The following is a 27,375-nucleotide window of genomic DNA, read 5'->3' as shown; positions in this document are numbered from 1 at the left end:
GTTGTCAGATATAATGCTAATACCGTGGTAAATGAAAGAGATCAGCACTTTGCTCACGTAACAGTGGGGGGCATTTTATTTTACGTTTTTCATCCAGCGAAATCCAGAGAGTTTTATGGAGCATTAAAATACCAGAAAAATCACTTTTTAGTTAGATGGAAAAATACTTCACTGAACACCACAAGTTCACGTGTCTTGTAATACAGTTAGGTTCAATTTGTTGGGGGATATGAGATGTATAATATTTATGGTGTATTCTCCTATGTAATTATGGTGCAAAATTTCCCACATGCATCTACGTTGACCTTTTGTGAGTAAAATCTAATTAGACTTTGCAAAGTTCTGGAAAGCATGCATGGCTAAAGCAATGCTCATTTTCTGTACAGCCATCTGTAATCTGTAGTCTGCCTTGACATTTAGAAGAGGATATATTAAAAAAAAAAAAAACAGCTGCGTGTCGGTGAAACCTCGTCATAAGTTTTCAAGATTTAATGTCTCATAGAAGCCGATTCTGCTCCAATCACATAGGCAACGATGATAAAATACACAATTTTCTGACATCAGCATAAATGATCTATAAAAAAAGTATAAGTCAGCATGTTTTATAAAAACTTCATAAAAACCTCTGAATTGTAGTGTAACCCTTGCCCTTCAGAGGGAGTTCTGAGTGTCATGTTTAGGCTGTGTGCAGGCAGAAATGGTAAAATGGAAGATCCAAAGTACAGATAAAACGTGAACTCCAAAAACAGCTTTAATGCTAAACTCAAAATAACAACCTTCCGAAATACAAAGAATAAACTTGGGCAGTCAGGCAGACAGAACACACAGCATGAATGAGGGTAGATCGCGACAGTGACACAGAGAAACTTAAATACACAGAGGGAGCAATCGGGGAATGGGAAACAGGAGGGAAACACAGCTGGGACAAATCAGTGCTAAAGAGACAAAGGAAGCAAAAACTGATACAATAACATGAGACACAGACTTTCAAAGTAAAACAGGAAACATAACACAGAGACGCAGACTTGACACAGGGATACAGCAGACAGGGGAGACAGCAACTATGGATCACAGACAGAAAACCAGAACACTAAAACTCAAACAAAACCCACACAGAGAACCTAAACTAAGAATAATCCTATAACCCATAAGACAAAGCTAGAATATAATGAAATAAACAAAATCAAAGAACCAAAAACACAACACGGGGCTGACGACCCAGGCACCCTAACACTGAGTGCTCTTGTTGATCATGAAATACCTCATCACTGTGAGCCACAGTTAATATGAAAATGCTCAGTGATCACTCCAAGCAGCACTAATGGTGATTACAGTGTCTGTATTGATTATTGTGGTGAATCAATAACTTTGTGAAAGCAGACAAAAATTGGCACCACTGCCAGTAAACTGTCCCGATCACCTCTTTTTCACCCGCACTGTGGCAGCACTTAATCTAGAAACTGCATTTATGTCCATGAAAAACAAGGCCTGCATCATGCTGAGTTCTCAAAGTGTGAGTTAGATCATGAAAGTGTCAATGAATTGGCGCCACAGTGGTGGGAAAGAGGTGTAAGAAAATACTTTCTGGATGTCGTGAACTGTTTGTTGCCACGAAACACGCTAAATAATCTGATCACTTGTAATTTTGTGACATGAAGTTCGATCCAATTTCAAATGTGACGTTTTTATTTTCTCTCCTCAGCTCTGCTGCTTCTGTACGACGTCACCAACAAAGCATCCTTCGATAACATCAGGGTAAGATCAAACTCGCCTGCTTGTCAGTTGCACCTCATTTCTATTCAGGTTCTGAAAGAATGTTGTTTCATTTATGCTACGCAAAGTTGTCTGTGTATCATCTCATTCACAAGCAAGGATGATATGGGCAATGTCTCTCGCCCTATTGTACCTGGGATAGCCCCCCCCCCCCCCCATGAGGCAATGACAAGGATAAGTGGAAGAGAATGGAGGGATGGATATATGGATGATACAGTGGCTAGGCTTGCTGTCAAATTACCCTAACCCTCAGGTGGAGGGAAGCTCCTCACCAGGAGTCAGAGCAGTCAGAGGGACTTTTACTCCAAGAGTGACGGCCAAACATCTGCAAGGAGCTTGGAGAAATGGAGATGTTAGAGCTAAGTTATTAACAATGTGGGTCACATATAGCCCACTTTGAGCTCAAGTGGGCCAGACCAGTGAAACTCCCCTTTTGTTAGTGTAACAAATTTTAACTACACATTTAATGAGAGCTGTCTGGATAAAAGAAAAAGACGTATAGTTTCAGCAGTAGGTCTCAGTTTTTTCTACATGATAAAGTAATGCTGCTGGAAGAAGTCTGTCAGCATAATTAATATCTGGCTTAAATTGTAAGAAATAAATGTGTAAAATTAAAGAAATTATTCTGTTAGCTCGTTGCCCAGACTCCCAAAAATAGAAAGTTTTTGGTAATTCATGAAAAATGTCCTCGTTTTTTTGGAGGAAAGGTTGTTTCTTTTTTCTTTTTTCATTTCTTTTTTTATTTCTATGTATATTTCTAGATATTTCTACAGTAAGTGCAACAATGCAAAGATTTCTGTTTAATTGCTTATTTATCAATTAGTAAAATTGGTGTGATTGACTGTGGGCAATGTCTAAAACATTAAGAAAGGTTGTAAAACACAGTTAAAGGTCCAAAAATTGATGCCTTCTTTCACATTTTTCAAAGCATCAAGTGGGCCGGACTGGACTCTTTGGTTGTCCTAATTCTGCCCCCCCAGGCCTTATATTTGGCACCCTGTGTTACATTTGGGTTGGTCTAGCACTCAGATGTATGTGTAAGCATGTGCGCTCACACATAAAAACAGAATTCCACAGGATGCTTAGCTGGATTATCTCTGCCTTGCAAACGTAAGCTCCTCCTGAGGTAGGGACATCTGCTCATTTTTAATGACATGCTGCCTTCGTGACCAGCCGGCGGGTACGAGACATGATAAATAGCTTTATTATATGTTACTGAGACTTAGGAGGTCGTTTCATTATTCATTGACTTTCCTCCCACGTACTGGCAGTCGGCTGTATCTCTGAACATCAGCTCCTGTCTACTTCTAAATTGTTTCTTTTCATGTAAACAAAGCAGAAAAGCACAAAGATATCATTTGTGTCTGGTAAAAAAATTGCATTTGATTACATTAGTTTTCAAAGCCGTCTTCAAAGTTACGCCATAAAATCTCCGATACTTGCTCATGCTCAGACCGGGGATCAGATGAAAGCGACGGTGATGATGATAGGAGAGCTGAGGATGACCAATGTAACACCAAATGAAGGGAGGGGACAAAGTTGAAGAGCATAGGGGTGCAGATTACAAAACCTTTATCTCTCCCTTTGAAGTGGCAGCCTGTCTCAGTTCCCACTGTGATTTTCCAGCCATTTCTTGCCCCATTTGGTGCCACTCCCCACCGTGCCTTGTAGGTGCATGATTTTCCTTTGATTAACACGGGGTAGAGTTAAAAGCAGGAGATGGCCATTTAAAAAAGCGAGTGTCTTTCACATCAGGCAGAGGAATGGTTCCACAGCCATCTGGCAGGTCTGATCCACTTACACCTGATGTGTGTGTGTGTGTGTGTGTGTGTGGATGGATGTGCGGGGCTACCGGTGTGACCTCAGCATGCACTCGCACTCATACAGGTGTGTGTCTGTGTAGGTGTGCAAATGGCTTCATTAGCAGCGGAAGGAAGAGGAGTCCCTAGAGAGAAAGAGACACAGAGCTTAGCTTCTGTCCAAACAGCCGCTCACCGTCATTATGCCTGCATTTAAATAGCTCTCAGTTGGGGATATGAAACCTTGGATACTAACAACAAATGCCCAAACCAACCATGGATAACCCTAACTTTCAGGGGTCCCCTGTCTCGTCTGTCACATTCACTTTTAGCCAGCTGGTTGTTACTGGTCTCAGCCATCAGCTTCTATTTGCTGCATCAGGTTTTCGAGCTAAATTTTGGGGCTACATCACCCTGATGTCACCCTGACACGTACTGTTAGGAAAGCGGTCAGCCTGTTCTTTTGAAGTTTATCAGCCTCTAGAATCAATTGATGATTAGATTACAGTAACAAGTGGGAGCTCTAAATGCAGCAGAAAATTTGGTTTGGAAGTAATGTTCCTGTGTTATCAGTAATAGACGAATTAACTCCAAATGTTACCAGTAAATTCTAAAGGAAAATGTCAGGACATCTCTGGTACAGGAGATGTCCTGACATCTAGGCCCCATTGTACCATTTATCTGTGAAATGAATCTCAAGGGGAAGTGGGTGTTGTATCTATGCAAAGTTCACAAGACGCTCTGTTGAAGAAGAACAAAGGTTTGGACTGTCAAATGTCAAAATGTCAAAGATTCTTCCAACAGAAATCTTGTCGATTGTCCATGAACGATACAGAATTTAATGTTCTGAGCACTAGATTAGGATAAGATTCACAGGCTATACAGGCCTGAGTTAGCATAAAAATGTTCAATGTTACAGTTCATGACAGTAAAAAGACAAAAAGACGAGTATGGCTTTTTAAAAAAGGTTCCCAGGGGAAAGGCTCTTCTCTCTGAAAAGAAAATGACATCATGGGTTAGACTTGCAAAGATGCATCTGAACAAACCACAAGACTTCTCGAACAATGTCGTTTAAGAATATGAGACCAAAGTGATGTTTGATCATAATGCGTACACGTTTGCTGTAAACCAATCACAGCATATCGATACAAACACCTCATATCAACTATCAAGCATGGCGGTGGAGGGATGATGATTTGGGCTTTTTTTTTTGCAACCACAGCACCTGCCTGGGTACATTGCTGTCATTAAGTTGACCATGTATGTTTTATTTATTGTACGCAACAACACAATCTACAGCAAATCTACAACAAAAGGGCTTAAAAAGAAAAGATTAAAGGTGTTTCAATTGCCTGGCCAAAGATCTTACATTGATTGAAATACTGTGGTTGAAACCTTCAGAGAGCTGCTCATAAACAAATAACCCCAAACATCAGTGAACCAAAGTTATGCTGTAAAGAAGAGTGCACCAAAATCTCTCCCAAACGATGTGCAAAGCTGATGAAGTTATAAAGAAAGTATCACTCCAAGTTGTTGCTGCTAAAGGTTTTTCTCGTTTGTTTAGTGTTTCACAGGTCTGCACATCCAGTGAGGAATTTAAGGGGCTCACAGAATTTGGTGAAGGGAGCTAGTGGATGTTTTTTCTCTTTAGTGGTCTCTGTGTTAATTTTTGCTGTGGATATATTTTCATCATGCCGTATATGTCTTCTTTTAAAATGCAAGTTTATATGAGTGATACCTTGGTCAGGTCTCTCTTGAAAAAAAAAAAATATATATATATTTTTATCTCAGTGAGACTTTATGGTAAATAAAGGGGGAGAAGGCTCAATAGGAAAATCATAATGAATACCCAAGGCACTAACCCTTTCTTTTCTTTCTACTTGAGTGCCACGAGTTTACTGTCAGTCAGAGAGCTGAGTGCAGCATACACACAAAACATTGCTCCAACAGCCTGCAGGCTTGTTCATGTGAAGGGCAGCTCCTTGCACCACCCCACACATACACAGCATGATTGTTAAATTCACTAAATATTCACATTAGCCATTAGGAGAGAGGAGCTTAGCTGCTTTGCTGTAGTCCATGTTTTTTTGTGATCCCTCAGACTATTCGTCACTCTGTTAGGAGTCTGGAGATGGTTTCCTTCATGTGTTCACAGTGTGTTGGTCGGTACAGCTCAAACCTGATGAACATCCACAATTGTATCTCTTTCTTTTTTTTTTCTCTTTTTGGAGTCCTCAGAAATTTAATTTGTTCCTGTCATGATTAATTTGCCCCAGCATGTGTTTGTGAACATTATCCTCACTTAGATCCTTGTTCTTCAAATTAAAGCCAGATTGTCATCGAGGTAAACATCTAGCTGTAATTTTACACTTAAACCAATGGAGTTAAATTCATTTAATCTGTAATATTGCATTGTTTTCCTTATATCTTTTTGTCAATATTATTCATTTTATTTAATAGATTTCTCTCTTTTAACGTTTAGAACTTGAAAATCTGTTGAGTTGTTTGGTTATACAGTATTCTGCAAAATTCTTGATTCTAATGCACTTGAAAGAAAATATTTGGAATGATCGCCTTTATTCTTCTGGACTCTCTTAGGCAAACTTTCTTGTAATTTCTCGAAGCAGTCTTCAGGAATAGTTCTCCAGTCTGCTTGATTGAGATTCAAAGCTTTTGTCTGGATGTTTGCTGACTTTTGTTCTGTTCTTCTTGCAGCCTGTTACAAAGTATTGAAGTCTAGGCTCTGAGGAGGTCAGTGTTGGAAAGGTTACGTTTAAAATGTATTCCACTACAGATTACAGAATACATGGTGCTAAATGTATTTTGTAACGTATTCCGTTAAGCTACTCAATGAGAGTAACGTATTCTGAATACTTTGGATTACTTAATATATTGTCATGTTTTTTACAACTACATGAATGTACTATTGCTGTGTGATTTATTACTATTACTGAAGGCTTTGGCCTTGGCGAACAGTGGATGAACTGAAAAATACATCTCTCAGGTCCTGTGTGTGGTCTTTACTCAATTTGTTTGCTATTTCTTAAGGACTTGCTAAGTTGTCTGCTATATATAGATACAACACTGAGTCATACCTTGAATTAGATACCTTTTTTATGCTTGAACAGTCCATAGTTTTGTTTTAAGAGACTTAACAGACAAAAATCCAATGAAATGATCAAGTATAAGGACAAGACTGAAAATGAGATGTTTTCTGTGTCTGTACCAGAGCAGACACAAATAATGTTTCCCACAGCAAAATTACATATTATAGCTAACTATGACATTATCCTCTCAGAAGCTACAAGAAGGTACGTAATTTATTTTTAATGAGTGAAAAGTGACATTATTTGTGTGCCTCTTTATCATAGAGTCAGCAGTAGGTACATTAAAAAGTCTGTTTTGTTATCAGTTTGTGCTGTCTTCTTCAGAAAGGCCCACAGCTACATGAAATGCTCGTGGGTCTTGTTTCACTTCCCAGTTGTGCAGAGAGCCATGGGAGCAACTCAGATCAGTCTGCCGGGTTGTTGTTATGTTATGTTGTTATGTTATGTTATGTTGCTATCAAAGCCAGAGAAACAGGGAAGAGCCACCAGAAAACTTTAAAAATTAGAACTGGAGATTGAACTATAAGAGGAGAAATACAAACAGTATTAAGCTATACGCTGAAGCATCAGGCATGACTGGCCTGATTTGTTGAATTATTTCTTGCTTAATTTAACTTTATGAAGCCGTAGCACTGTTATCGTTTCACATCAGAAGATAAATCCTCATTATCCTGACATGATTTTACTCCAGATTATACAGAGCAATTTGTCATGTGCGGTGTTACTTGTATAACGCATCCAGCCTCCTCTAAATGGAGCGTCGTTGTTTCTGAGTGTTTGAGTGTTTTTGTAGTTATCAGCATCAGTTCAAAAAGACAAAAACAAAAAACCAGCTTTAATGCTTCAGAGCAGATGCAGACACAGTAGGATGCTAGTGGACAGTTGGAAGTGTGTGTATATGTGTGTGTCACGAATATACTGCGAGCCCTAATCCCTTCAGAGAGAGCACACCTGCTCAGCACAGTGAGCCACGACAATCTGAGAAACAGGCACCCACGCAAAGGTAATTTGGGTTCATTAGTGTTCATTAGTTCTAATTACAATAATCGAGGTGCAGACACCCACACTCCCTTGTTTTTATTTGTACTATGTATTGTATAAGGTTCATGGGGCACTGTATGCTTCACTCTTACCTGCAGGATTTGTAGTATTTGGCTGTTGTGGGAGCAAGAAATCTCCCTGGGAGTTGTGCCATCATTAGCAAGCAATGTCAGCTAATAGTAGCTACCCTGGTAAGCAAGGTGCAAATGGTAAATGGCCTGTATTTGTACAGTCCCCTAGGGACCCCAAAGCACTTTACACACCCAGTCATCCACCCATTCACACACAGGTGGAGGCAAGCTACAGTTGTAGCCACTGGGGCAGACTGACAGAAGCGAGGCTGCCATATCGCGCCGTCGGCCCTTCTGGCCAACACCAGTAGGCGGTAGGTGAAGTGTCCTGCCCAAGGACACAACGACCGAGACTGTCCGAGCCGGGGCTCGAACCGGCAACCTTCCGATTACAAGGCGAACTGCCAACTCTTGAGCCACGATCACCCCACAGGTTCTCCTAAACAGTGCACATCTGTTTGTGTAAATGAGAGCAATTTTTACTTGTCACATTTGCATTTCATTGAGGAGCAATATAGCGAAAAGAGGATTTATTTCTATTTGCAGTCATTTGTATTTTCCACACCTTTCATATGTGTGTGGAACACCTGCTTGCCATTACACTGTTTAAGGAGGAGTTGTAAAGTGGCTTATAGCAGCTGGACTATCAACTGATGTAGGCTGTCATTACCTTCATCTGCTATCAGCTGATATAATGGGATTGCTAACCAAGCTTGATTCACACAACTCAAGTTACCTGTGGTCCCTCCACGACCACCACTACCCCATATTTGTCATAAATAAGAACATTATGTAGTTAAAATGAGAAATGTTTTTGTAACAGGCTGTAGACTTATGTATTTCTACTCTAAAGTTGGCCTTTTTTAATGAGGGACTTTATCGGCATAAGCCAGACCAAATCGTCAAGATGCTATTTAACTGCCATAGTGACACGTTAAAGCACGTAAGTTATTATAACTGCAGTCTATGCAACAGTGTGTACAAATATAGGACTTAAACAGCTCTGTACTAAATATAATGTTCCAATTAACACTGTATGCATTTTGAGAATTTTACATTTAGTTGTCTAAAAATGTAGTTGCAGTGAACGGTGAATTTGTTTTTATACTAGCAGTACTTCTGTTAGTGAAGCAAAAGAGTTTTCCATGGGTTCTTCAAACAAGCCGTTTAAAGCTACATATTTAATAACTGGTTAAAACCATTTATTGTTGGGATGGAATTACAAGTGATACAAGAAGTTTGAAGATCATCTATTCAAGCTTTAACTGAGATAAATGTAGTCATGTGGCGCACGCTGCTCTGCAAAGCTACTTCACTGCCCTGTATGCCACCCATGGTGTGAATCTATTAGCAGCAGTGCTTCAGAGTGAAGGCTGGAGAGCAACTTTAAGATAAGCACTGGAGACACAGTCCCCAGTGCTGTCCATCTATCATTCTCTCTCCTTTTGAGACTCTTTTCAATCTGTAATCGCAACTACAACTATTGTTATTGCTGTTTGACCGGTCTCTTTTTCCTCTATTCTGCCATTTTTATGTCTCTGTTTTACTGCCAGTACAATGTGCCTGCTGTAGAGAATTTAAAACCCGCAATTTAGATTGTTTATTTATTTATTTTTTTCCAGTATTTGGAAGAAAGGGTGGCATCATAAGCTAATGCTTGCTAGCTTGGATGCCAAGGTGCTGTCCAGCCCACAGATGCATGAGTTGAAGAGATTCTCACATCAGATTAGTAGTGATGACTGCACCTTTGCTTTGTTAAGCATGTTGCACTGTGACCCCAAAGCAAGAAGGTTCCGGCCTTCTGATTGGCCCTCATCGGCTGTGGTCTTTCTATGTGGGATTTGCACATTCTCCCAGAGCACTTGTAGCCTGTTAATAGAGATTACTCCAGCTTCCTCCAAAAGCCATTCGTGTCAGGTTAATTGGTAATTCATAAAGGGCTGTAGGTGTAGATTAGAGAGGGTGTAGCTTTTCCTTTGTGATCGACCGATGGCCTGAACTTATGTTCAAATTGTTGTGTCCCTACTGCAATCTACACAATGGGTAACCATAAGCCGAATGATCAAGGACATGTTGATGATCATGTGTTTTGGTGGTTGTCATGCCAACAGGTGCATAACTGCTCTTAAGATATTTTCTTTTCCACCACCATTGCAAATATATTTGCCTGGACCTTGATTATGTCTCTTTGTACCCATCTTAGGCGCATTATTATAGTGCAGGCGCTGTTTGTGTGGTGATTTTTATTATAAAACTGAAATGTCTCTTGAATAATCAAAAAAGAATGACCAGAATCGTAGAAGGACAGGAGTACTGTTTGGATAAAAGCTTTTCAGGCTGCATTATTCATACTAGCTCCATTATTACATGTCCTGTAAATATAGTTGTAATTTTTCCTTGAAGCCTTGAATGCTTTACAACCTCATATCGGGGCTATACAGCTGCTACTGTGGAACCATACACTCTGCTGGCTAAAGATTTACGCTGACATGCAAGTAGCACACTTGAGTGCATGCATACAAAGGCCACAGCATGCAAGCAAGCATGCAAGCACGCATGCACAAGCAAATTTTATTGGTATCGACCAACACGCTTGGACACAGAGGTCACAGAAAGAAAAATCATTAAATCACTGAAGGCCTTTGTGTGGAGCGGAGGCTCTGTTGTTTAAACGATTACCTCGACAGTAGAGTAAAAATCGATGCGATGTACACTCAGTGTCAGCGGGCATGCTGCCAGCTAAACGTTCAGAGAGAAAGAAGAGGGCAAGACTATAGACAGCAGAAAAACTCTGTGCAAATAGAAGAAGTGGAGGTTTATTGCAATCTTTTTGCATATGCCGTATGGTACAACCTTAATACAATATCTGTTAATTTACTGAATGCTTAATGATTTCGCCCATGTATGCTGGCCCTGAAGCGTCCTTTCTCAGTGTGATGACTCCAAAGAAGTTTAGTCTAAGTTCTCATCTTTTTCTCATCTTTTCCTTCATTTTTGTCACATATCAATATGCTGTTATTTTGGTCATTGCTAATATTAAACAACGCGTCAAAGTTTTAAATGACCTTGTTGTTTGTACAATCGTACAAATGTATTTGCACTTATTCTAATTTATTTATTGTTTTATTCTTGGCTCTGCATGATCTCAGCACAAAATATCATACTTAACACCATCATCTCAGCTACAAAGTTCTGGCTGTGAGCACAGGAGCCACACCCATTCTTCTTTGCAGAACCTCTTAAGCTCCATTAGGTTGGATGGGGAGCGTCAGTGAGCAAACATTTTCAGATCTCTCCACATATGTTCAGTCAGGCTCTTTGCCACTGAAGGACATTCATAGACTGGTCCTGGAGCCACTCCTTTGTTATCTTGGCAGTGTGTTCATGGTCGTTGTCCTGTTGGAAGATGAACTTTTTGCCTAATTCTGTGCTCCACAGCGCGTTGGAGTGGGCTGTCATCAATGATGCTTGTACTTTGCTGCATTCCTTTTTCCTTCATCCCTGTCTAGTCTCCCGGTTTCTGCTACCAATAACATCTCTCTCCACAGAGCAATGCTGGAACTCTGTCAGAGTGATGTTCAGGTTCTTGCTCACCTCCCTGACCCTTCCACCCAGACACCAACAGGAAGTGTCCTGAAGGTGCCAAACTTCTTTAATGATGATGGAGGCCACTGTGCTCGTTGGACCTTCAGTGCTGCAGATATTCTTTTTTTTTTTTTTTGCACAATCCTGTCTCGGAAGTCTGTAGACAATCCCACTGACTTCATGGCTTGTTTTGTGCTCTAACATTTTTATAAATTTGGAAGAACTTTTTTTCCCTTTGTCAGTCACAGATGTTCTGTGCAGAATTTTAAGGTCAAAAATTAATGCAATTCGTTTTAAAATAAGGCTGTAACATGACAAAATGTGGAACAGCAGCTTTGTGAATACTTTACAGAGGCACTGTTTTTATCTACCTCAGTCTGCAGAAACCTCACATTAGTTTCAGATCTTTATACAGAGGGCAGATTGTTTTTAGTCTGAAGTTACCTTGTAGCAAATAATCGGTTCATTACCAGTTTGGACATCTGCAATAAAAAAAATACTATGTAGGGATATTGTAGGGAATATGTATGGAATCTGAAGCAATACTATAAAATAACCATAATGACAATGATTGAAGGGCCCTGTGTGTTTATGAGTATCGGTGTAAAGGACAGTCTAGTAAGTAAAATAAAAATACACCAGATAATTGTTTTCTTTTCCATCACAACCTCAACTTATAAAGGTTGATAATCTGCCCAATTTGCCTAATTGAGCTGCAAATCTGCCTCAAATGTCTCGAATGCTGCTGAAATAGAGAAAAAAATCATTTTGACTGGCAGACTGGGGTGGCAGTGCTTTGCTGTTCAAGGTCCTCTCCTTTGCCAAGTAGAACATTAACAATGCAGGCACACTCTCCAGCACTCTGCCAGTTTACGGCACCAAATCAAATAAATGTTTGTCCCTCTCCCTTTCCTTCTCTCTCTTTGACACACAAGCAAATTTGTTGATTTCCTCCATCTCCCCTCTCGAGCGTCGACACGTTCTCTTCTCTGTTTCTCCTCTGCTTATTTGCTCGCTCCCTTCTGTCGAAGCTGCATCTTCCTCAAACCAAGTTATCTTTTCGCACTCTTCTCCCACGATAGCAGTGGATTTTCTTTTCTTCTCTTTTCTGTCTTTGGCTGAAAACATTCCCGCCGTCAGCGCAGTTTATCAGACAGCAGTTAGAAAACAGCTTGAAATAGGCCAGTGTGTGTCCTATAAATATGTAAAAGACAAGAAATGGGCGATTAAGATGTGACATCCTTGTGGTAGTTGGCCACTAATTGGTTACTCCGCTTTTCAGGGGAATTTGACAGAAACTTTAATGGCTCCTTCTGTATTTGGCTCATTGCAGCGTGTGATGGAGCTGGAAGAGGAGCACACACATTCACACTAATGCCCCTGCATGTGCTGTTGCCTCGCAGCCATACACAGTGGCATTTACACATACACATGCTGTATTAAAAAACACACACGCAGAATCTGTACAAACCCAACAACAATGCTGTTTGCATATGTAGAGCAACCCAACTGTGCAAAGGGTGTTTTCTGTTTATTAAGATTAAATTAATTTTCAAGATGCAGCACCATGCTAACAAGACATACGATTAAATGAAATGTGAAGCAACACTCAGGAGGACCATTTGGCACCATAGTAGGTGGCAAAATATTCACCCAACCAGTTTTCTGGCAGCCAACTTTAAATGACATGTTGTGCTTCAGAAGCTTGAATTTACACCACAGTTTAAAGCAGCAGGTTCAGATGCTGCTGAGCAGGTGTACGGCTTTTCCTGGCTTTGTGTGCTTTGTACATAGATGATATCAAAGTGAGCATTAGGGTGGTCACAATACTAGAATTTAAACTCGATACCAATACCCAGAAAAATAAATACATTTCAACCCCATGCTGCAACACAACAGAAGCAATTGTGCAGACGTCATATCTTGAAAATGTAACTTTAACTAATTTTCCCAGTTATGAGTTAATCTTACACACTTTCTTTTTACCTAAGTTTAGATGTTTTCTTTGTTTTACAATTAAATAAATGTAATAACAGAACTTGAGTGTAAAATGTATTTTAGGACCTACTAATAAACAAAGGATATGACAAATACCTGACATCAAAATAATTTAATTACTGTAGAAGAAAAGCATTCTGGTTAAAAGTTAAGATAAAGCTCGGTGTTAGTTATGCTAAAATATATAAGATATAAAAAGCAATATCTTTCACTATGAAGGATTAAACCATTTTAAATCTGACCTGAGCAGCTGGAAACAACAAACACATATAAAAAAGTTGAAAAGTTTATCATCTCTCTCATCTACCGTTCATACTGCTCTGCCTCAGTCTGCAGCTCTTTACAGCCTCAGCTTTGCTCTTCAGGCCTGACATTCATCCATCTGATTTTGCTGTTCTGCTTCCCTTTATTTTCTCCAATTAGTTCTCCACACTCTGGACTCTTTTCCCAGTTCTATTACGGTTCCCCTGCTGCTCTGCACAGCCAGCAACCCACGCAGTCCATGTAGGCCTAACCTGCTCTGCCACAGTTCAATGTTTGAATTGCGAGGCCAGTTGCTGGACTTCTGGGAGAGAACTGTTCCCCAGTTCTTCGTGATACTTGGTTCAATGATGTGCCACATGTTTTCATGAAATATCTGGACCGGCTCGGTGCCCACTTCTACTACAAAACCATCTTGCTGTGGCTGCAGTATATGGTTGAGAATTGTCTTGTTCCCGTTTTTTTCCATCGTCGTCTGGATGGAGGAAAACCTATATATACTGTTCAGCACTGACTGTGTCTTTACGCATGTATAAATTGGTAATTCCATCCCAATACCAGGCTTTCAATTGACTGCCGACAACTTGTATGGCTCTGCTCCTCTTTAGTGAATGCAATCCATGTTTCCTAAAATAAATTCAGGTTTTAATTTCTTTATCTAAATAACAGTTTTCTACTTTGCCTCAGTAATGTTATGGATTCATTGGCCTGTTCAGGGTTAATTGCTCATTAACTGAAGGTGTCATAACTTCCGATTGTTCTGGGACACTTTAACCCCAGTTTTCCTTCTACCCTGTGTCCATCACTGGATTTTCTGGGAGAAACTGCTCTCTCTGTATCCTTAGACAATTAGTACATAGAATAAACATTCCCATTAACAGCGTTTAAGAAAGAGTGTATGTGTCTCTTCTTATGGTTATTTTTTTTCAGGTGATCTTATTACTTAAAACCTGTCCCTCCTCATCTGCCTTTCCATCAGCATGTTATTTTATTTTATTTGGACAGTTCTCCTGTGAATGCCCCGACACTATTTTATATTCTACATCTTATTTAATATTTAATTATTTAATAACAAAACAATACATAAATAATTTGGAAACAACATACTGGTTGTTTGCTTGCATACTGTTAATAGCAGGAGTTAGTTTTGAAAGGGTTTAAACCACCAAGTATAGCAACCGAGTACGGTTGCCAGGAGAACCGTCTTTCTCTTGGCAACCTTGTTTGTTCAGTCTTTTTCTCATTTTCTAGTTTTTCATTTTTCACTTTCATGAACTGTAAACTTTAACATACTGACGCCTGTAACAGCTGTATAGTTTACCTTCTTTTTGACAGCAGGCTGTAAACAGGATTTTTTCTGCTGTGAAACTCGGCATTTTAATTTGGGGGATACACGGGAACATTGCCACTCCAGGGACTACACTTCAGTGTGGGTTTAATTTTTCAGCCCTGATGTTGCTTCTTTGTTTTGGCATACCTGTCCATCAAGATGGGCAACTTTTACAATAGATAATGTAGATTTCTGCCACCACAACATTGTATAAATGTTATAAAATTGCATACATAATTATGCCCACACATTTAATAGTAAAAAGAAAAATTATGTGAAATGTTGTCACAATAAAATGGATTAGCAGCGATAAATTTGACTTGAATGAAGTTTGAAGGAGAAATCTCTGATTTGGCAAGTATGTCTGTATCCTGTGAAACAGCTGGGCTTAATGGACATTTAATGCAGTGACATGTCATAATGGGCTTTAATAGACATCAATTTACACAAAAATCTTGTGTTGAGTGCTTAATTTAAATTCCATAACAAGATGCAACCTGGACGAGATACTGAACAGCTGTTTTTATTACTTCTAACATTGTAGTTTTCATGATTTCATTCGTACTGCTTTGGAACCAACAATAGGTTTTGTACCACTGACACATGAGCTAAATCCAAGCAAACATGTACACTTTAACACACGGATGCCCCACACACACACACACACACACACACACACACACACACACACACACTAACAGCTAATAAGTGTCAGTGTGCTATGCTTCTATAGCTCTCTTTACTCTGAAGGGATGAAAAGATTGCTTCCTCTCTGCCTAGTCCCTTTTTTTTCAGTTTCTCCTTGCCATCTCATTTAGGCTCCTGGGACTTTTGTTATTTGTTACTCTTAAAGTTTCAGTTATTTTTCACTCTGTTTACAGTTTTTTCTGAATGCTTAAACCCTAACTGTGATTCCTGTAGCACAATCTCTAAAACTATTCAGACTTATAGCAAAACCACTCACTGAGTTTGCAAAACTAAAAGCACAAAAACTGCTTTGCACTCAGTTTGCAATTTTGTAACACACACTTTGCACAACTGTAGGCACAATTCACTGCACAACACTCAATTACCAAATTTCCAACACACTCCTAGCAAAAGTATACACATGTATGGCTATCATTAACACTAACTTGCCAACTGTCTGGCACACTGTCACATGTGAAAACTTCTTTAGATAATTCGTTCACTTTGCAATCAGCCTAAGCACTATAATACAGGTAAGCTGTGTGTGCGGAGTACAATGGAGGGAGCAGAAAGAGTGAGAAGTAGAGGAGGCCGAGGAAGAGGACGTGGAGGTGAAGAAGTAGGATGAAGAGGACGACAAGGACAAGGAGGAGCAAGAGGAAGATGAGGAGGGGGGAGAGGAAGATGAGGAGGGGGGAGAGGAAGGGTAGGAAGAGTAAGAAATAGAATTGCTGATGACATCAGAGCTACAATAGTGGACCATGTAATCAACCGTGGAATGACCCTGAGGGTAGCTGGCCAACGGGTCCAGCCTAACTCGAGCCGCTACACTGTAGCAAGTACCATAAGGACATCTTGAAATGAGAATCGGTTAGTACAGTCACTTCGCACAAAGATTTGTAGCACTGCCATATGCCAATGAGAAACACACCAATACCATTGATGTAAAAATACTGAAATTGTTACTTTACAGAATTGCTAGATGACCAGATGCTGGGGGCAGAGGAAGCATGTTCACTGCAGACCAAGTAACCCATATAGTCATTATGGCGATTGCAAATAATCCTATACTTGGAAATGAACACTTGTGTTTGTTTTGATGTGTTTGAATAAACACCAGTACTTGAAGTTTGGATCCCTCTATGCTTATGGATCTATGACAGAAGTATGAGCTCAAACTGACATGGCCTACCTTGTGCACAGAGAAAGCAAAAGCCAGATGTGTTTTGTATTCATACCATCAGTGTGCAGTTGGCGCATTGTGTGCTTAGTAGATGATGGCTTGTGTGTACTGTTTGATACGGAAACACCATTTTTACGAAGGTGTGAAGAGTTAATCTAGCTGTGTTTGCTTTTGCAAGAGAACTACAATGTTTTGATTATTGGGTGACAGGTTTTCTTATTTGTGTGAAGAGTTTTGCAAAATTAGCCAATAGTTACAAAAAATGTGCTTAAGCAATCAGAAAAAACTGTAAGTGAAACCTTAAGTCAGAGGTTCATTCCACCTCAAGACTTTCAGTTCACTTTATTTAGCAGGGTAAGAACACTGAGCCTCATTCACAAACAGAAATGTGTAAAAAACCTTTTCCATTAAATATGTCAGTGGCAGACTTTGTTCTTACGGCTGTGCCCGTGTAAGGCTACAGTCACACTATGGAAAACTGCTTAACAAATTTATTAGACCACCACCTAGTGTGAAGTTTATGCCAAAGCTGCCCTAGGTTATTGGTAATTATCAAAATTGTTTTATTTATTTAATTTACTGTATTATAAAAAAAGCAGGCTGCCCTTCTATTATTACTCTGCTGTAACTGAGACTTTAGTAAATGGAATTGGAATCACTGTGAGTCAATTCAAGTGATCGTGGTCTGCATAGTGCCGTGGACCATTTTCTCAGAAACAGGTTTACTTTGAACTGTATCCAGGAGAAAAATGTGGAGTTTCTGAAAAACTACAAACTCCTGAGAAAAAACTTGCAGCAGGTTCAGATTTGCATGCATATGCTGTGTGTGCTGTGTGTGGTATTCTGCAGTCTCATTGCTCACCTGCCTGCAGCGTTGCTTCCAGCCTGCACTGGAGTTTTCTCTCCTCTTTGCTCCAGACCCAGCAGCTCATCTCAGTGGACCAAACCCAGATTCACGCAATTCTATTAGACTCCATCTAAACTCTGTCTGCGTTTTTAAAAAAATATTTCGCTTACAAAAGTAAACTTAAAGATTTCTTTGCCGTGGATTTTGCTGAAGTAGTAACAGATATTTCATGTGAAAAGCAGTTTCTGTGTTATCATTAATAGCATCAGTCTGTTTTAAAGCTTGCTACTGGTGTCTTCATTTTTTAGCATTTTTAAAAAGAGCTTAATTTTAATAAAGTTTCAGAAAAGTGTTGATTCTGGCTATGATCACCAACTTTCACATTAAAAAAACCATACCAACATGTTTGAGCAGTTCTTGTAAATGACCACTTCCAAAGTGAGTTAATTAGAGCCCAACAGATATAAGGGTTTTAAGATTGATGCCCATACTGATCTTTATACAACCGTTGTAAGAGCTTAGTCCGCAATAAGTCAGACTTGTTCCCGGTGGTTGACGCCGATTCTCTTCATAATTGTTATGGAGAGAATTTCTAGGCATAGCCAAGTGCTTTCCAAGCTTTCACTTGGATGGTCTCAGAATCTCATCTCTGCTTTTCACAGATGATGTAGTTATGTTGGCTTCATCGGGTGATGGCCTCCTCCCAAATCGAGGAGTTTAAGTATCTCGGGTACTTGTTCACAAGTGACGGGAGAAGGGAGCAGATCGACAGACACTGTGGCTGCAGTGATACAGACGCTGTACCAGTCCGTCGTGGTGAAGAGAGAGCTAAGTGTAAAAGCAAAGCTCTCAGTTTACCGGTTGATCTACGTCCCTACCCTCACCTATGGTCACGAGCAGTAGGTAGTGACCAAAAGAACGAGATTGTGGATACAAGAAGCATAAATGTGGTTCCTCTGAATGGTGGCTGGCCTCTCCCGTAGAGATAGGCTGAGAAGTTCAGCCATCCAGCAGGGTCTCAGAGTAGAGTCGCTGCTCCTCCACATCAAAAAGAGCCAGTTGAGGTGGTTCTCATAAGGATGCTTCCTGGGCGCCTCCTGTGTGAGGTGTTCCGGGCATGTCCCACCAGGAGGAGGTCCTGGGTTTATGGCCTGGGAACACCTTGGTGTTCCCCCGGATAAGCTGGGGGAGGTAGAAGATAAATGGATAGATGGAGCCATGCTGGGGGTGTGTGATTAAAAAATCCAATATATCAGCCAATATTTTTTTCAGGCACACAAAACATAAACAACATTTGCTATATGTAGTTTAATATATATAAGTGGAATTTTAAAATTACTGACATTTTTACTGTCACAACAGGCCAACTCTGCCTGGATCAGCTGGTTTTTGTATTTGTGGTGTTCCAAGCAGAAGTTGCCTACACAGAAATTGCAGTGTGCCCTCATAGTAAACAAACTATGCAACATCAACACTTACAACACAGTTGAAGGGTGGCTCCTCTGTCTCTTCTTTACTTCTTAAATATTCATTTATGTGCAATTATACAGATACAACCACTTAGATTTCCTACTCCCAACTGGTTGTCAGCCAGTTCCCAGCCACTAGAAGTACACCCTCGTTCTCCTGGGGTGTATCTGCTTTTCACTATTTAGTAATTCCACTATTTCACTCAATTGCAGGTGTTACCAATATGTCAGGAAATAGATAATTACTATTATGTTGCTAATATGTTGGTTGGGCTATAGAGTTAATCCCAGTGTGTGAATGTGTGTGTGAATGGGTGGATGACTGAATGTAGTGTAAAGCGCTTTGGGGGTCCTTAGGGACTAAGTAAAGCGCTATACAAATACAGGCCACTTACCATTTGACTGCACCTGCATCCATCTATTATATACAGTCTGTCATGATTTGATGACGTGAATACTGTAAACACTAATTAGGTTTCAAACAAGCCGTGGTAACAAAAGGTGAGCAGGTTCAGGCGTTCAGTTGTCATTTTACGTAGTCAGCTGTTTCAAATGCCATAGACGCTATTTGCTACCAGTCTTATTCTTAGTCTGTACCCTCCTCCACCTACAACAATGCACCTCATTTAGTGACTCAACAGTGAGTCATATTTTGTAATTTTGCCTCTGTACACCACCACAGTGGATTTTAAATCAATCAAGATGTGGTCAAAATGCAGTCTTTCAGCTGTATTTCAAGGAGTTTAGCAGAAATGTCAATAATGAATTTTCTTTTAGATACTCTCATTTAAACAGAGTGCATTTATCGCTACTTTTCACTTCTACTTTCCTGAAACTTCTCAGTAAGCTGGACTTGCATTAAATACACATCAGCCAGCTAAAGCACAGTGAAAGGGAAGACCGATTCTTAGCTGCATCACATTCACATTGTGAGTGTGTCTGCTGGTAAACAGACTGAGGTTTGTGTGCTTTATATTATTAAAGATATGCTGAGGCTGAAGGGGAGGATAGCAGGTGAAATTCATGTTTAGTGTCAAAAACATCAGACCATATGATCAGCCAATAATTTCAATCATATTTGATTTTTTTAATTTATAAAGATATTGCATGTAGGATACAGGTATACTTAAAAGCTCAATTAATAAGTCATCACTTGAGAAGCTAAAATGAGCAATACAATTGTATGTGCATCTCCAGCTAGAACAGCTCATTTCCTGTTTACCTAGCCCTATCCTTTGTCATTGCACCTTGCCTACATAGATATATTCAGATTTTACCACAGAGTATTACACCGTAAGTAATGCTTATGTAATTATAAGCTGCAGTAATTTCATCATCTGCACACCTTGTTTTTTCCAATACAGCTATTACTTCATCCCCATAAATTGATAAAAAGAACAAATTAAAAGTCTCCTCAACAGAGAAGAAGAATTATTCTACTCTAGATGGGACGTGGAGTCAATGATTAGAGGTCTTTTCAGTTCCTATCTCTTAGATCTCTCAGCCCGGGAAGCGTGGGGTGGACCTCTCACTGTCGCAGCTGATGTGAAGTTGCTGCATGCCTGAAAAACAGGGGATGATGTTACTATCGATTTCCACTTAAATGCTTGCATGTCATCTCAGCACCTCATAAAGGAAATCAATCAAAAGTAAATCAAGATACTCAGACATCTGCACTTAGAACTTCTGCAAGGGCAATGCCATGTGTCGTGTTCAGAGGTAACAAATTCACTTTCATGAACGTGCATACGTTTTTGGCTCTAGACCTTAATCAGGCAAAAAGCCAAACAAATCCCAAAACTATTCAGTAAACAAAAGTGAAACTTTAAATGGGGGTAGGGATAGGATTAACCCCACTGTAAAACAAAGCTACTGCGTTAAGGCTCCAACACCAAAGGTAACTTTGTTGCTATCTCTGCGTATCTATACTTTTCATTAGTTTCTCTAAAACATATGCTTTTGCAATGTTGGATCAACGTTTCTAGATTTTGATATAATGTTATTGCGCAAGTAATCACTGTATTTCCACTACACTAATACCATTTTTTAAAATTATTAGCTGGAATTAAACGTTCCAGTGCAGGTGAAGAAAAGCAAACTGCTACCAACACTGTTCCAGTCGTCATTACGACCCATAGCACCAAATTACTTCCCACTGGTTCATACAATTAATATGTAAACTCTATATTGATGAAGTTGCTATTCATGCATATGACACGCAGAAGGAATAAGTTTAGTCTGGATGTAAAGTTATGCCTGTACCAGAATATTAGAATTGTTGCTCTGTCACTGTCACAAGTCAGTGACAGTCTACTATAAAGTTAATGAGTTGTCCCTTTAACACATAATAAGCATGATTATTGTGAGATTTTCTTTGAGCACTTACCATTTTTTGTTGCATGTATTCTGTTGTGGTCCACACTGTGATGTGAATGTTTAAGTTTTGGCTTTATGATCCTGGTATAAATGTTTTCATCTTTGTCGCTTTTACAGCCCAGGCGTGAATAAGCAATAAGTTGTGCTATTTGTTTAGCCATGGCTGTTTTTTCCAGAACGGGTGGCGGTATTTTGCGAGGGGTCACCCTGGGGTCTTTTTCATTCCCCTCACTGAACACATCGTCAGACTCATCTGAAAGGGCAAGCGGGCGAAGATGCACAGCGCAGAGTTCATCCAGCGTCACCGCGGGCATTTGGATCCTCTGAGATTGGAGGAAAGCTTCTGAGTCAGAGTGGCGTCGTCGTGAGGGTTTGGGTTTAAGGGCGGGTTTGGTTTTAGGTAATGGCTCTGGTTTCAGAGGGTTAACATCAGGGATTGTGGGGAGGGGAATCTGCAGGGAGAGCCTGTTAGCACGAGCTCGGGGGTTGAGCGAGCTGGACTTGGGATGCAACTTCCAGCCTAGAGGGTCGTGGCCGATGATAAACGATGTCTTAACTGGAGAAGGGGAGGAGCAGGATGAGGTGGTGGAAGAGGTGGAGGAAGATGAGGAGTGACTTGGTGATGGTGAGATCCCCATGGGGGGGCAGGAGTAGCGTTTCACTGGATCACAGGATGCTACAGGGGTTTGCGGGAGCGATGCGCTACGCTCAGAAGGCTGTGGTTCCTTCTTGATCTTGTTTGTTGTCACATTAGAGGTGGACACTGCTGACAAAGGACGCGCTCTGCTGGGCTCCAGGCTGTGTGGTGACCTCTCTTTGAGCCCTCTGTTTTTCTTTCTGAGGATCACCTGATTCCCTATAACCACATTTTGACTCATCTGGCCCCACTCATCAATACCATTGGCAAGTGCTGGAGTAGCAGTGCCGTTACAAGCATTGGGGTATTTTGTCTTGTTCATCTTGGGACATTAGTGTGCAGATAAGCCTGTGAAGAAAAACACATATATATAGAGAGAGAGGGTGGGGGCACTTAGGATGTTTCAAGGTTAAAAAGAGGAAGAGCAGATGCCCGTCTTGACTTCTCAAATTTGTGTTTCACAACAGCTTTCTTTTCACAACAGACACTGTGGCTACTATGTCAACACTCATATGCTGTGTGAATCTTCCTGTTGACAGTTAATTGCTGAAACACTTCTGTTTTATTGGCCTCAACACTGCAATCACATAGAAAATGAAATGTCTCAGATGTGTTCCTTCAGTTCACCAACTGGCTTCAGTTAAACCCAAACCTTATTACTTATGAGTTTCACCATTAGTTTCTTTAGCCTCTACTTTGAAAAACAAAACAAAACAACTACTTCTTTCCACATGAGTATGCAATTAAATTACTAAACATCACATTCACTGATAAAAGCTGATTGCTTAAGTTAGTAAATGAAGTTACGTTTAACGTAGTGCAGCTCTTGGGAAATGAATGACAACGGTATGTTTACAATGTACTTACAGCTTAAGTAAAAGAGATCCAATGCAAAGCATGAAATGTAAGATGTTGTTTACCTCCGGTGTTGCTTAGATCGCTGTTGTCTTTCAGCCTGGGCTAATCTATTTCACTCTCCTGTCTTTATAAAGCTCAATGGGTGTTTCCTCCCCTAAATCTGACCACAGCTTCCCCAAACTAACGCCCAGAAACCCACATTTCACACACAGGTCCTCATTTCACACACAATAACACATGTGCACTCAAACACACACTCCAGTCAGGCTTGATGAGCAGCTGCTTTCATAATAGCATGGAGTAAGAGCAACATCTCTCAGTGTCTAGTTGTTTACATGAAAGGTATTTAAGCTAAGAAGCTAACCATGGCAGTATACTAGAGACTAGACTAGAAATCGTAATTAAACGACTTACTGTTATTTTCATAATTACAGCATCTTTAACCAAAGAGTTTTTCCACTGTGTGTGTGTGGAATATATATAAGATGTGTAAAAAGAATACACAGTCTTTGGCGAACACTGATGCTTTTCCATTTTGAAAGCCTCCCTCATAGTGCCCCATATAGAGTACCATATTCAAAAATAAGCACTCTCAATGATTTTTGGTGTTTGTTTTCAAGAGTTTAAATCATCTCTGCTTCATAAACCCTGGAGCTGCTGCCAAGGACATTTTTAACCACTCAAGCGGTGGATGCTCAAATCCTGGTAATATTATTCAGTTAGCTCGTCTCTCTCTTTGTTCCAGACCACAAAATACCAAAGAGGAAACATTGTTACTTTTTGACATTTGTGACATTTGTGAGTATCCTGACAATTGCCATTAGTTGTACTATGCCTCATTAAAGATGCATTGAATCACATCTCAACTTTAGTTAATGCACGTCTGTCTTATATAAGTAAGACAGACTTACTTCCTATACAGTTGATAACATTAGGTAATGTTACTTACTTATATTAATGTTACTTTTAATGTTGCTTACTAATCTTTCCGATATTATTTCATGAATATGCAGAATTTATTTTATTACATGACTAATTATTTTAATAAAAAATAATGAATTAAGAAAAAAGTTTTTTTCTTAATATTAAATATTTTATATATTCTTCTGCCTACACAGTGCTGGAGAAAGCTACCAAACAAGTCATCAGAGTTATGGTTTTTGGCATGCAAACACAAAAAAACAATAGTTAACAAATGGTTAACTAGGCTTCAGATAGCATAAGGTGCACCAGAGGCTCCGAGAAGGTGGAGCAATCTTCACCACCCTCACTATCTCCTGTTGCTGCCACAGCAACAGGAGATAGTGAGGGTGGTGAAGATGGCTGTGTGATTGGTTTGGAAATATTCTTATTACAACAAAGCAGGGACTTCCAAGTTACACCTGATCATTATATTAATGTAAATCATCTGTAAGATGGCACATGGCACATTTATCCCTTATGGGGTGGATCAGTACGTCACTGATAGGTCGATGTGTTCAAATAAGCTGATGTTGACATATAATCTGCGTAGCATCTGATCATTACACACTGACAAATTTCATTGCCTGCTTTTTATGAACAGCACAGGAGTGGAGAAGAAGTAAAGAAGTGAGAATGAGGAGTGTGACACATAGATGAAACACTAAAAGAGCTGCAGTAGAGGTGAAGGATGGGAGTGCATTAGATCGACAGATTTGTCACAGTTAAAAATGAATTCTTGTCAGACATTAGAAGCAGCAGGTCCAAGATCAGATTTGAGTGTTTAGAATTGAACACAGGAATAGCAACATATCATCTACTGGGATTACATCAGTATAGCTTTACTAAGTAACACCTTAGTCCAGGGGTGGGCAACTCCAGGCCTCGAGGGCCGGTGTCCCTGCAGGTTTTAGATGTGTCCTTGAACCAACACAGCTGATTTAAATGGCTAAATTAGCTCCTCAACATGTCCTGAAGTTCTCCAGAGGCCTGGTAACGAACTAATCATGTGATTCAGGTGTGTTGACCCAAGATCTAAAACCTGCAGGACACCAGCCCTCGAGGCCTGGAATTGCCCACCCCTGCCTTAGTCTAGAAAGGAAACAGCTGAAAATAGCATAATGAAGTCCCATGAGAATTCAGATGGCATTTTTTGTTTGCCATGGAAGAGCCACATTTTTGACCGTTTACCAGTCACAATAGTGAAGAGAGAGCACATGACAACACTCTACTTGCTAAAAGTGCTAAATAACAAAGGAAGATGCGTTACTTTTGCATGTCCCAAATCAAATGTTCAGACTACCAAAATAAAATTGAAAAGTCATGCGTGGAGGAATATATTGTGTGCTGGGTCCTTAAGTTGTCAGTAAGGTATCTGTAGTAGGCAGGCCATCTGCCCAGATGGCTACTCCTCCCTGAGCCTGGTTTTGTCAGGGCTTACTTCCTGTCAAAAGTAGGGATGGGTACCGGTATCCGGTGGCATTATGGCAGTAACCAGACCGAAAAGCAGCGCACTTCATAAATCTCTCACAACCCCCAGATTCAGACTCTCTTGTCCTGTCGAAACTTTTTTGTCTGACATCAGAAACAAACCAGTAGATATTAAACCGCCCAGTAAGAGTAAATGAAAACAACGGAAATTTGTGTCCAAGACCACAAATCTATAGATAGCAGTTCATAAGTATTTCACATACCGCTGAGACTGTACTGTTTATAGGGCATGTTTGTGGAGAATTATCTATACCTGCTTTTCTGTGAATATCAGAATTGCTAATCACAGTGACATCGTATTTTGATGAGTCTGTCATGAGCGAGGTGAATTTTGGAAACACCAGATGACAGTTTTGTATTTGGAAGAGATTTACAAGGTTCAAGGAAGCTGTAGCAATATTCAAATTACACCCTGGCATGATCCGCTGACTTCTAGCGACTGCTGCCCTTTTTTCTTAGCATGGTGTGCAGTAACATTTTGAAGTTGTTTACCTCTTTCTTTTTTTTTGAACACCAATGCTAAGCAGCCCACAAAGTGAAAACCACAGTCAGGACATTCAGTATAACCCTCAAACAGAGCGTCCAGGGAGTGCCAGTCTCCCATGACTCTTTGTACAGACTCTGCAGTTGTACACAAAGTGTCAAACTGAAATCTTTATCAAGGCTGTAAATCTTGCCCACGTGTTACAAGCCGTCACATGTACACTACATGTGTTTTCACACATGTTCGCACGTACTGCAGGAACTCTTAACGCTCAGCATCGACAGCGATTCCTTTGAAGTTTGATCCCTTCACTTCAGAAGCAGCGTTCCTTCCCTCACTTCCCCATAATCCACCCACAGACTGCCGGGATCTTTCAAGGCTGTGTGAGTAATTGGCAGGTTCGCGTGTTGTTGGGAGCTGGGTCTGCTAGGTCAGAGCTCAGTACATTAATCTTGGCGTAATGAAGCGATGTAAACCTCACAGGACACTGTAAATCTACAGACGAGAGCGAGGATTACTGCTTCTCGGAGTAGTCGTTTCTTGATGATACACACAAGGGGGGGGAAGGAAATGCATGTGCGAGACACCTAACCTTTTTTTCCTTCCTGTTTCATCCAGTAGCAATGAAAAATATTTGCCTCGCTTCCTGCTCAGTCAATGTGTGCTTATTGATGCTTGAAATGTTAACGGTATCTCTGTGCCCAGCTGGCTCTTTCTATTTGTGTTATGTTTGGGGTTATATCACTTTCTGTGTCACACATCACTGGTAACACTCTTGCGGAGAATTTTTCAAAACAATAAGAAAACTGCCAAACAATGTAAGGTCCAGTACTGTAAAATACAGCATTCATAAATAATGTGGGAAAACTGAAGATGTTTGTCTTGAAGTTGACAAGAGAGGTTTGTTCACAACAGCTGAGCACAGAAACAGGATCAACAGAGGTGTGCACAGCATTGCGCTGCAGAAAATTGAGAGATTTGGCAGTTTGATCCCCTCAGGTTTGCTGGCAAAATGATTAAAGGAACTCCTCGGATTTTTCGAGGAAACCGTAATGTGAGCATGACAGCCAGGGACACGTCGGCAGGGTTTTTGGAGGAGTTCTTGGAAGTGTATTTGAGATATTATTGCTAACATTAAAAAATGCCGTGGGATACATCATTTCCTGATTTTAATGTCAGCAAGAAGAAATTGTTTTACGTCACTCCAGAAAATATGCAGATAGCTTTTTTTTAATGTAAATGTGTTGGGACATACATTTCTAAAAGTGGCAGCTTCAAAGCTGAAGAGCGGATTAGTTTGTTTTAAAGGCAAACTCCTAAAGCACACCTATTATACTCAGCTCAAGCTCCATATTTATTAATAAGTGACTTTTATGTATATATTGTGCTATTCTTAGTTAGTGTGTTGTCTGTCTCTG

General features: G+C 40.1%; 2 protein-coding genes and 1 long non-coding RNA gene across 6 annotated transcripts in view; 1 reads left to right on the top strand and 2 right to left on the bottom strand.

The window, feature by feature from the left end:
* LOC309712689 overlaps positions 1 to 27,375 on the bottom strand; it is a 354,596-nt gene that overhangs the window by 284,951 nt on the left and 42,270 nt on the right. The gene's annotated exons all lie outside the window — the stretch shown is intronic.
* rab26 (RAB26, member RAS oncogene family) overlaps positions 1 to 27,375 on the top strand; it is a 114,866-nt gene that overhangs the window by 72,997 nt on the left and 14,494 nt on the right. For all 3 annotated transcript variants that reach the window (XM_082543690.1, XM_082543688.1, XM_082543689.1), the window contains one exon: positions 1,703 to 1,755. In XM_082543690.1, the coding sequence (XP_082399816.1) occupies positions 1,703 to 1,755 (53 nt within the window). The remainder of the gene's footprint in view (positions 1 to 1,702; positions 1,756 to 27,375) is intronic.
* LOC309713195 (uncharacterized protein) lies at positions 20,215 to 23,206 on the bottom strand. 2 transcript variants are annotated; one of them, XM_082544601.1, is made up of 3 exons: positions 23,085 to 23,206; positions 21,538 to 22,512; positions 20,215 to 20,713 (listed from the first exon to the last, which is right to left on the bottom strand). In XM_082544601.1, the coding sequence occupies exons 2-3, from the start codon at positions 22,484 to 22,486 to the stop codon at positions 20,652 to 20,654; spliced, it is 1,011 nt and encodes a 336-aa protein (XP_082400727.1). In that variant the 5' UTR covers positions 22,487 to 22,512; positions 23,085 to 23,206; the 3' UTR covers positions 20,215 to 20,651. The 2 variants fall into 2 exon arrangements, with proteins under 2 accessions (XP_082400727.1, XP_082400726.1); XM_082544600.1 differs by having other exon boundaries at positions 23,032 to 23,203.

The sequence above is a fragment of the Aulonocara stuartgranti genome (assembly GCF_965226115.1).
Source record: "Aulonocara stuartgranti genome assembly, chromosome: 8".
In the NCBI taxonomy this organism is placed as follows: domain Eukaryota; kingdom Metazoa; phylum Chordata; class Actinopteri; order Cichliformes; family Cichlidae; genus Aulonocara; species Aulonocara stuartgranti.
Note: the sequence above shows the minus strand (reverse complement) of the source record. Positions and strands in the feature narration are given on the sequence as shown.